At 41.1% G+C, this 11,241-nt stretch overlaps 1 protein-coding gene across 1 annotated transcript; it reads right to left on the bottom strand.

The window, feature by feature from the left end:
- Window positions 1–619: 619 nt before the first annotated feature.
- Window positions 620–5,112, bottom strand: LOC308183915 (ubiquitin carboxyl-terminal hydrolase 42-like). The gene is made up of 4 exons (XM_080570479.1): window positions 4,896–5,112; window positions 4,099–4,181; window positions 1,287–1,398; window positions 620–925 (listed from the first exon to the last, which is right to left on the bottom strand). Exons 1-4 carry the CDS (start codon window positions 5,103–5,105, stop codon window positions 893–895), a joined length of 438 nt encoding a protein of 145 aa, XP_080426605.1. The 5' UTR covers window positions 5,106–5,112; the 3' UTR covers window positions 620–892.
- Between the last annotated feature and the right edge of the window lie 6,129 nt (window positions 5,113–11,241).

The following is an 11,241-nucleotide window of genomic DNA, read 5'->3' as shown; positions in this document are numbered from 1 at the left end:
ACTTAAGGGACAAGAAACAAAATCAAGGCTGCAGTGAGAAGGAAAACAGAAAAACAATACTGGGGAAAAAAAAGAGAAAAGAGAAAAGACCTTGATCTTTGTATCGACCAACGAGATAAGCCTTACACATTTTTAAGTTTATTTTTGACGATTGATTGATGCATTACCAGGTATTAAGTACTATTCAAGAGCAAATATTAACACTAGTAAGAATAAATCCGATCCACCAGCCCTTATTCAAAATACATCAATTTCTAATTTGGAGATAACGTCTCTCTGACAAGGAAGTAGAAAAACTGAAAATACCGATATAGTTTCCTCTCCCGATGTTCCATATACATACCGATGCTGTTCCTACACCTAAACTCTGAGCATAAATTTATGTTGACATGAGTATTGGGTGTTATTTCTCTCCCTGTTTGCCTTGAGAGACTCTCCTCCTGTCCACTGAAAAGTAAACTCAAGATTCCAGATCAGTTAAGACAGTTGCTAGCCCCCCATTCAGAGTTCTGCAGCAGCACTGTTCAGATTTTTCAGCAGTCTCTTTACAAAATGACCACTTATAAGTGTACAAAAACACTTATCACCTAGCTTCTCAGTAGGTACACGTTTGGCCTCTGTTAAGCAGAGAGTCGATCACAGCTTAAGATTTTATACAAGATCCCATTTTCAAGTTTGGGATTATTTCAGAAAATCTTTTTGCCTAGAAACAGTACTACTAGTAACACCTTAATTGGTTTGCCAGCACAACCTTTACCCTGTTAGAACTGATGTTGACTTCTACCTTTATGTAGCATACATAGTGTCCTGTGTGACAGTTGATACCATGATGCACCAGCACCGCATATAAGGCACAGATGAGTGGTTCTCCACTTGATTGAGACATGTAGGCTCAAAGGTCCAAATACTCAGGATATTTTACTTCCTAAAGAGAGACCAAGAAGATAGAAAAATTATCCCAGAGTACTTCGTGGACTAGCCACAGAAAAACACTTCCAAAAAACAGAGACTGGAATTATATTAATATATTTCTTGATTCACTAAAAATAAGTCTTCCCATAAGCAACGTTTAATACTAGAAGTTGCAGAGAACTGTTTTCTGATGAATTAGCCTTCTCAGAGGAAAGTATATGCTTCTTGTCAAGCAGGAACTTTACTGATATTAAGAGAAAGAATAAGCCACAGTCGTCAGTCTACAATTATTGTCTGAAAAAAATCAACAACTTTCAGCTTTGGGGGATGTCCCATTACATGATGACAAAGTTGCATTACAGCGGTAAATATACCTTGTTGATCTTTCCACCTGTGAAATCTGCAAATCTTTTCAGTGATATTGTGAGAACATTGGAAGAACGGTGTATGGTAAATCTCTTGGATGCAGGAACCATCTTTTTACACCTTAAAAACAAGCAGAGACAAGTGTTTGAAAGCATCTTCTTTTTCGCCCCCAAAACAAACTCGTTTTAATGTCTCACGCATGCTTATGCTATTTGAATGATATTTACTTGCATAATATGTTTGGTTTTTTCTTTTCATAAACCCATACACTGCATGTCACGTTTGTTAATACAGAGAAGAAGGTAAGTTTTCCCAACAACTCAGAGCATAGCGGGAACAGGAATCTCTCACAAAAGCGTATTACCAGGGAGTTATAAAATATAAAAAAAAATATTAAAAATGAGTTATATATAAGACTAATAACAGTTATCAGCAATGGAAAAAGTACTGTACATGTGCAAGGCCTTTCCTTTTAAACTCACAAAAAGATGGAAAATTCTGGCTTTATGTGTGACTGAACCGATCACACCTCAAAGAGCCCATTAACGAAGGACCATGCAATTCAGATGTGAGGTGCTATTACAGTTCTTTCTCTTCCTCACACATCAGTTATGAGAATCCTGAATACGCTGCATGTTGCTTTCTAGGATCCGCAGGCTAAGACGAACCTGGGATTAAATTGCTTTAACAACCTAGTGGACGCTCTTGATTCAACACCCTAATTTCCTTAGTTTCCAACAACAAGAAGTGGATACTGCATTTTTCATTTAGAGGGGTCAGGCATGACCCCAGCCAGCATGGGTTTGTGAAGGGTAGGTCCTGCCTAACTAACCTGATTTCCTTTTATGATAAGATTACCCGTATGATGGACCAAGGGAAACCAGCTGATGTGATTTTTTTGGACTTCAGCAAGGCTTTTGACACGGTTTCCCATAGGATCCTACTGGACAAAATGTCCACCATACAGCTAAATAAAAACATCATACGATGGGTGAGCAATTGGCTAACGGGCAGGGCCCAAAGGGTTATGGTAAATGGGGCTGCGTCAGGCTGGCGGGCGGTCACCAGTGGGGTCCCTCAAGGCTCCATTTTAGGGCCGGTACTTTTCAATATTTTTATAAACGATCTGGATGTAGGAATAGAAGGTATTTTGAGCAAGTTTGCTGATGACACCAAACTTGGAGGAGTTGTGGACTCGAATGAGGGTGGAAAGGCCTTGCAGAGGGATCTGGATAGGTTGGAGAGCTGGGCGATCACCAACCGCATGAAGTTCAATAAGAGCAAGTGCCGGGTCCTGCACCTGGGACGGGGAAACCCTGGCTGCACGTACAGACTGGGCGATGAGACGCTGGAGAGCAGCCTAGAAGAGAGGGATCTGGGGGTCGTGGTAGACAGCAAGTTGAACATGAGCCAGCAGTGTGCCCTGGCGGCCAGGAGGGCCAACCGTGTCCTGGGGTGCATCAAGCACGGCATCGCTAGTAGGTCAAGGGAGGTGATTGTCCCGCTCTACTCTGTGCTGGTGCAGCCTCACCTCGAGTACTGTGTGCAGTTCTGGGCACCACAGTATAAAAAGGACATGAAACTGTTGGAGAGTGTACAGAGGAGGGCTACGAAGATGGTGAAAGGCCTGGAGGGGAAGACGTACGAGGAACGGCTGAGGTCACTGGGCCTGTTCAGCCTGGAGAAGAGGAGGGTGAGGGGAGACCTCATCACAGTCTACAACTTCCTCGTAAGGGGGTGTCGAGAGGCAGGAGACCTTTTCTCCATTAACACCAGTGACAGGACCCGCGGGAACGGGGTTAAGCTGAGGCAGGGGAAATTTAGGCTTGACATCAGGAGGGGGTTCTTCACAGAGAGGGTGGTTGCACACTGGAACAGGCTCCCCAGGGAAGTGGTCACTGCACCGAGCCTGTCTGAATTTAAGAAGCGATTGGACTGTGCACTTAGTCACATGGTCTGAACTTTTGGGTAGACCTGTGCGGTATCAAGAGTTGGACTTGATGATCCTTAAGGGTCCCTTCCAACTCAGGATATTCTATGATTCTATGATATTCTATGAATCCTACAGAACTGAGCCGGGCACTCTGTGCTTTTCTGAGGGGATGTTTGACTAACAACTTGTTTTGCCAAACCATCTTATACAAATGTTCAATTGTTTCTCACATACGTAGAAACATCTTACATCTTGATCAGCACAGAGAGCGCCTGAACTCAATAGGCTTTCCCTGTGCACGGGTTAGGCTTAAGGGAGCTCATTTCAGACATTAGTCCACATCGACAGGTTTCACAGTTCAAGAGCTGTGCAAGACGCTGTTTAGTGAGCCAGCACAGGCTGCTAACATCAATTACCACAGAGCCAGCTCACATTCCCTGACACTCAATCTAACTTTGATTCACAGTGAACTCTAGGACCTTCAGGAACCTGCTGCTGCCTTCCACTCCAAATCATTCTCCATAGCTCCTTGCTTCAGCTCACCACTACTTACTGGGCATGTCTTTTCACTTCTGCCAATATGAATATTTCAGCATGCAGCTACACTTCTAGGAAGCCTGACAAGCCATGGTGCAGACAATGCTACGAGAAAAGTCCAATATCAGCTAATAGCCACTCTTCTTAGATTTCCAAAACAGATGTAACGTTTTCAAGTTGGGGATTATTTCAGTGCACCAGTTGTTTAAACAAAATGAAGCAACAACAACAACAACAATGAAGCTGCGTCTCCTTATTTCTAAATGAAGTTAAAAGATAACTTATGCTCTAAGTCATGCAATACATAAAACTAATATCTAGTATTAAGACATAATTAGTAATAATCTTACTCGCTACATTTATAGCAATTCTCTCCATCCGGCTCTTCAGGTTTCACAAATAGTTCTAGAGCTCTGATAACAGATGAAACTGCCTAGAGGAGCGAGAAAGAAGAGTGTAAAGTCACTGTAAATTCAAAATTCCGGAGATGCACTAGGAGTTTATAAGAGAATCTGACTAATACATACTTAAGCGATCTACTATGAGCACTGTGAAGGAGGCAGGAAGAGCATGCTCAGCATTCACCTCACCTGGAAGTCGTTTTACTTTGAAACAAATCATTTTCCAGTAACGTAGACAGCATCTATAGTGTGCTTTGTCATCAATACTGGGAACAAATCCAGCAGTCTAACAATTAGATGTATATAGAGATAGAACAACAGTATGACAGTATCATAATTTCTGCAGACACAAAATTCTTTCAGCTTAAACCCAATACAAATTTGGAGACTATTTACATGGCTTCCATCGGCGCATTTCTCTGTATTCTTAAACCTGTAATAGTAGAGAAAAAAGAAAAAGGAAAAAAAAAACAGTAGAAAAAATAACAGGATTTTTACATATTACATACTTTTACATATTACATATTTTACATATCCCTCCACATGCTGTTCTGAATAATAGCCAAAATACTCATAGCCACTGTATTTGTCCTCCCCACATACCTGAAAACAACATTTGAAACATGTTTTTCAAAACATATTTTAATATCCAGCAGACTGTTCAGTCATCAAGCATTTAAAGACTGTTTTAAATAATCTCTAGATTAATCTAAAAGGAAACCCATAAACATGCTGCAGCCGCTTACCTTTAATATACTCGCTGGATGCGATGGAGCTGTATTTCTTGCTTTCACCTGCACTGGAAGGCTTCCCTTCTTTGTAAGGTTGGTTACTGCCCTCACTTCTGCATTGCTCTCAGAAGAGCCATCTGGAGGATGGGATTCTTCCTTCTTCTCCCGGCTTTTCTTCTGGAAACGAGGATCTAAGTATTCCAAGAAGCCTGCCACTTTCCTCATGTTTCTCCTTTTTCTTCTTTTTGTTACGCTTGCGATTGGCGGTGTCAAAGTGGAGCGCAGAGAAATACAAATCATAAAGTCTGAAAGAAACATGCAAGTTAAAAAGAGAAAAAAAGATGTGCCACTTGTTGCATATAGGAAACTTTATTTAGTTTACCACAGGGGATGATTTGCCGCGTGTCAGCTATTTTGTGGTACTTTGTGCACATGTAACTTACTTTAGATGCAGCAAACTTAAGCCCTCAGATTGAAGGACCATAGGTCCCGGTTGGTACACAGATCATTAACAATGGGTAGCTCTGGAATATGTGCAAGTAAAAGAACAAAATGTTTTAACCTAATCCAGAATGGTGTGCAGATGTGATTCGAACTACGTGGTCCAAAGCTAGTGCTCTGACACAATTCAGCAATATCTTTCCTGTCTTCACTGATCAACCCAATGGTCCCCAGTCATGATCCGCAGCCAGATTATGCAATCTAAATAACTTAGAAACTACGATAAAAAAACAAAACATGAGAAGCACACAGAAAAGAATTAGGAAAAAAAATGCTGATTATGCTGGAATCCCTGCTTACTTGGAATCCTTCTCTCCCTGTTTATCTTCAGACTTCTTTTTCTTCTAGAACTTCTTATATTTTTTCATGTTTTCACCACCCAAAAGCTCCTTTTCTATCTTTCTGCGCTTCCTTTCTATTTCACTTTCACTACCTTCTGCACGAGCATATTGTCTTTTTCGGTTTCCTTCTTTTGCCTTTTTCTGGCGACAGTTCTCCAAATGAGCTGACACAGGTGGAAGTGCATGTCTCTCACGCAAATGTTTTCCAGAATGTTGCTGAGGTACTGAGCAACGATGTGAGGCTGCTCTGGGTGTGCTAAAGTGATGTACATCTTCCTCTCTCAAGAGGGAACCGTGAGGCCATCTGCTTTTGCAATGATAACGCTTATGTGACCTGCTGGAGTAAGTTTGAGTCAATTTGTCAAAGTCTTTATCACCGTCAGAGAACTTTCTCTCTCTACTGTCTCCTGCTGCATGAGGTGAATAGCAATCCTTGTAATAGCTACATTTTTCCCATCTCCGTGGTTCATCTCGATAGTATCTTTCTCTGCTCCAACTTCCTTCCCCTTTGGAATGGTAATATCTAGTGCTATCTTGTTCTGATCTTCCTCTGCTTCGAGATCTGTACTTTGAATATTTTACTGGTCTTCTGCCATTATCAGGGCTGTTTCTTTCACTATGGAAAGATCTGTACTTGCTTCTCTCACAATACTCCTGCTTGTGACGCTTTTGCTTAACAACTTCCACACTCCGAGAGCACCTTCTCTTGCTGGAATGGCCTTCTGTTTTGCTTCTGTTTTGAGTCTCCTTCCCTTCAGTAGGAGAATGTTCCCTCTTTCTTTGGTAATGCTCTTTGTCAGTTTTTTTGGTGTCGTGTATCTTTTTTTCTATCCTTTTTTTAAATGCAGGGTGTTGTCTTCCCATTTTTCTATCACCAAATTCTTCATTTGGTCTAGAGAATTGCCTTTCCACAACTTTATCCAGCTTTTTAATAGATGAGTCATTAACCTGTACGTAGTTATTAGATATGTCCTTTGTACCTTGGTATTTCTGTGTAATAGCTAAGGATGACCGGAGTGACTCGCCAAGACGATCGGCTCCGGGGCGGACCCATTCTGCAGGGGAGCGGGGGATCGAGGCGGGCAGGGCTTTTTTCCCGGCATCGAAGCCACTCCAGGCAGCCGAGGGAGCCGGCAGGCCCCGGCAGCCCTCGCGAGGGAGGCTGCCGAGCTGTGGGGGGAGCCGGCAGCGGCGGGCCGTTTACGTCGGGCGTCGCCGCCGTTTTGCGGCCACTCACCGAGGCGATCGGCTCGGGGCGGGCGCGTTGTACAGCGGAGCCGGGGATCGAGGCGGGCAGGGCTTTTATTTATTTATTTTCTCCTGTAAAATCGCGTTTTCTGTAAAATCGATGAAAGATTTTTAGAACTCCAGTGTCAGACTGTGACAAACACTCTGTAGCCAATAACATAGGCTCAGGCAACGATCTGAGTCAGCGAAGTAGCATTTTTATTCGCGATTGCAATGGCGGGCGTCCCACAAGCAGGAGCGCACCTACTAGTCACATAGTACAGTTTATCTACTTTATTTCTCGACGACCGGGACCCTCCCCTGGTTCCCCATTGACTGGGTAATGCAGGTTCACAACCTATCTGATGCTTCACAGATGATACCTGGCTTTCAGTTGCCAGCCTGTTACTCTTCAAATTTCTTTTGACTTTTTTACTAATTGGGGTGGTAATGTTTTTTCACTTACCTGACTTGACACTGTGATTTTCGCTTAATTGCACTGAGGAATCTGGTTGTCTGCATTTTACAAGGTTCTCTGTTAAGCTTTCTTATCACCGCAAGCTTACCTCGATAGCACATTCCTTCCCTCTAACCAATGTAACTCTGTGCAAAAACAACATTTTTTTTTCCCCACTAAACTGATGTAAAAAATATTTTCTTCTGAAATTAGTTCAGGTTCTTTTGATCTTCTTGGTTTGTCTTTGTCTGCACAGTACTGTCTGATCTTTGATCGGTACTGTTCAAGGAATTAAACTTCAGTATCAAAGCATCTTTCCCTAATTTTGTGCTGACCATTGATATTAGGATGTGCATTATCAGCTTATGTTATAATACTTCCAACTTTTTCTTTGGTAGAAATGGTTTCAGAATGTGATTGAATAAAGAGATTCTCAGCCTCACAGCTAAATACAGAAGGAACTTTCCTGGATTCTTCATAGACCAACGGTGCTTCCATCACTACAGTTTCGATAAGAGCATAATTCTGAGTAGATTTCTGAGGTCCCAGGACCTACGTAAAAAAAGAAAGAAGAAAAGAAAAAAAACAGTACTACAGGAAAACTCTGAAAGATACTCCATTTAGAAACCCATCCTGTGATTATTACACCTTCTTCAGCTCCCAGAGAAAGTGTTTTTTCCCCTCTTGCTTCTGAAACCATTGCAGTAAAAAAAAACCAAACACATCTGTCTCCCTCTACATGCTGTTCTGAATAATAGCCAAAATACCCAAAACCACTGTATTTGCTTTCCCCCCCATAGCTGACAAAACAACAGTTGAGACATATTTTTCTACCTCTTTCCCAAGAATTTACATTCACATATCCTATGACTGAAAAAAAAAGGGGGGGGGGGGGGGCTGGGGAGGAACAGCCAATGCTGAAAATGAAAAAAAAAACAGCCCATTTCTCTATAAGTCTTAAGCCTATACTAGTAGTGAAGAAAAACAACAACAACAACAAACAGTAGAACAATAGCAGGAAGTTTACATGTTCTCCAGGTGTTAAATTGCAAAGCCTCCTCTGGAGGAGTAATAGCTGTGAATTCAGTGTGCTTAGGAGAAATCAGATCTTTTAGGCACAATAGTTTAAATGATCAGGTTACAGAGAAAACCCTTTCACTGCAAAATAGATTCAATAAAGTATGCTACAGCTATGAATGTTAATTCCAGTAAGAGCTGGAGATCTCCGTTTCCCTTGAGAAGCACCCTAAATTAGCAAAAGGACCTGACAAAGTATTTCCTTGTGTCTCAGTCAAATGTAAGTGGGAGAAAAAGTGATCGCCTCTCCTCAAGGAGACGAATGAGACCTCCCCTTGGCAGAAGCAGCCAACACCGCTGCAGTTGCCCCATTTTCTTCAGAGGGCTAAGCTGAAGCTGTCCCTCACTGCACTCCCCAACTCCTGTATGGTGGCTAGTTCCAGCAGTAGTTGTTGCTGGAGCACTTAATAGACAAAGCACTAAAAAAGTACAGCAGTGAACGTTTAAACTCCTTTTATACATTTAAGCCCAGAGTTATTGATCAGACAAAACACAAGACACCAAATCTTGGAGCCAAAGGACAAAAGAGGAAAAAAAAAGCCAGATACAGGACAGGTGGGTGTTTTCTTTGTCACGTTACTTTAGGTAACTTAACACAACTGTTGTCATAGAAACATTATGCAGGGTACACTTACGGTTTGGCTTTATGGTGTTTTCCATGTACCAAAATATTACTTGAAGTATTTAGTAAAACATTAACCTTGCTCCTTTTTTAGTGTCACACAGTGTGGAAAGCTCCTGCTGAACTTCCAACCTGTTGCCTGCTTTTGGAAGCTTTTAACTTCAAAGGAGAAAGACTTCTGCATTCTTGTCGAGGCAGTTGAAGTCCCAAGTTACTTGTCTTCTCTGGGTCACACCAACAGGATCTTCTCACCTACCACTTCAAGGAAGATCTGATTTCTTGATTATCCAACACTCTGAAAGCTGTCAAGTCACATGACGTATTGCATGTTAAATAACTCAAGTAAAACTCAAGTAAAAATCCATTTTAACTTTGCTGCATTTATATACTAGATACATTTGACGTGCTATATATTTACAGTGCGGCAAGTGCATTTTATCTTTAAAAAACAAAGATCAAACATTAGACATCTCTGAACAACACAGTTTGTATAAACCAGACAGATTACTCAGACCAACTGTATTTAATACAGGTTCCCCACTCATCTCCTGATGCAGGACCAGTAAGTAAGAAGCGCGTCACAGTTTGATAGCATTTAATAATAAAAATAAAAATCACAGTATGAATTTGTTTGTAACTAGAAACTTTAGAGGGACAAAACAGACAACTGAAACTTAAGACAAGTGGCGCTGTATAAAACAATGTAATAAAAACATACGGAAGTGTATACAAATAGTCTGAGAGATACATTCAGAACTGCATATTCTGATCATTATTCCGCAGCGTTGAAAACCAGAACGTTCTTCCGATCTTGAATAGAATTAAAATGTGAGGTAAATTAGTTTCTAGTGTCAGGCATCACAAAAAAGATGAAGCTCTTGCAAAACTCCTGTTACGTGAGAGCTTGTGAAGTCTCAAATAAGTCTTGAAATTCGGTATACAGACTGTCATTTACAACTCTTATAATTGTGTGGTTTTCCTGGTCGTTCTTGCACCAGATGTCTAACTTGGATTAACATTACATGAATAACACACAGTCAACCCGAGTCTGTAATTAAGCAGCATTTGAGATGTTCTATTCCAGGGCATTGTTTTCTGTGAGATATTTACTTGGTAATGTACAATGTTCAGCAGTTATAGAAAGTTGCCACCCTTTTGGATTAGAAGTACATTTTAAGAAAGAAAGTCTCAAGTTAAAAGCTAAAAAAAAAAGTTCTTTCATGGTAAAAGTCTGTACAGACATTTGAAGCACCACTGATGATTGGATTTTGTTTTGATGGTAATTTTACAGTATTGATAAATTTTAAGTTTTGATAGTTTGTTCTGATAATGTTGCGTCGTCGGTTGTGAAGGTAAAAGGTGGTTGGTTTTGACTGTAAAAGGTTGGTTTTGACAGTAAGAAGACGTTGGGTTTGATGGTAAGAAATTGTAAGAAGTTGTTGGGTTTTTGATGGTAAGTCGTAAGATGTTGCTGGGTTTGAAGTTGTTGGGTTTGACAGTAAGAAGTTGTAGCGTTTCGATGGTAAAAAGGTCGTCGGTTTTGATGGTAGGTTTAGTCTGAGTATTGAAGGCTTCCATCAGTAAGCTCTGCATCTGAAAGACAAAGGGAAGAAATGTCATTCCCTGTTGTGATACTCAACATGGAACTATCTGGCTCAGTGGTTTTCTTTCTGAAGAGAGAAGTCACAACCCTGCACACGGCTTGATCTGCTCTCTGACTACAGGGCTGAACTGACTGGAGAAGGCGGCTTCCAAAGACCTCCCATTAAACTGACTGCATTTCAGTTCTGTGCTAAAATTGGTCAACTGTACAGAATATTAGGACAAAGCTTTGATAGCAAATGGTAGACCTTAGGTAAGTTACATTCATCTGAAGGTTTGACTGGACGGCATCCTTGTTTTACTAGTAATCTTGTGGTCAAGCTGACCAAATCCTGGCCACAGAACAGAAGCGTTCAGAAACTTGCTAGAGAGAGCACTTAGGAATGCAGGAATTTAACTGCTTTAATGCTGCTCTTTCTCTCACATATCTGGATTTTCCTTAAATCACAAATTATCACTAGCTATCCTTGTTAATTTATTCAAAGTAACATGAGTCCAGGTGAAAAGGCTTATTTGAGAGGTTCAATACTGTAA

Source organism: Anser brachyrhynchus (genome assembly GCF_964034855.1).
Source record: "Anser brachyrhynchus genome assembly, chromosome: 28".
NCBI lineage: Eukaryota > Metazoa > Chordata > Aves > Anseriformes > Anatidae > Anser > Anser brachyrhynchus.
Note: the sequence above shows the minus strand (reverse complement) of the source record. Positions and strands in the feature narration are given on the sequence as shown.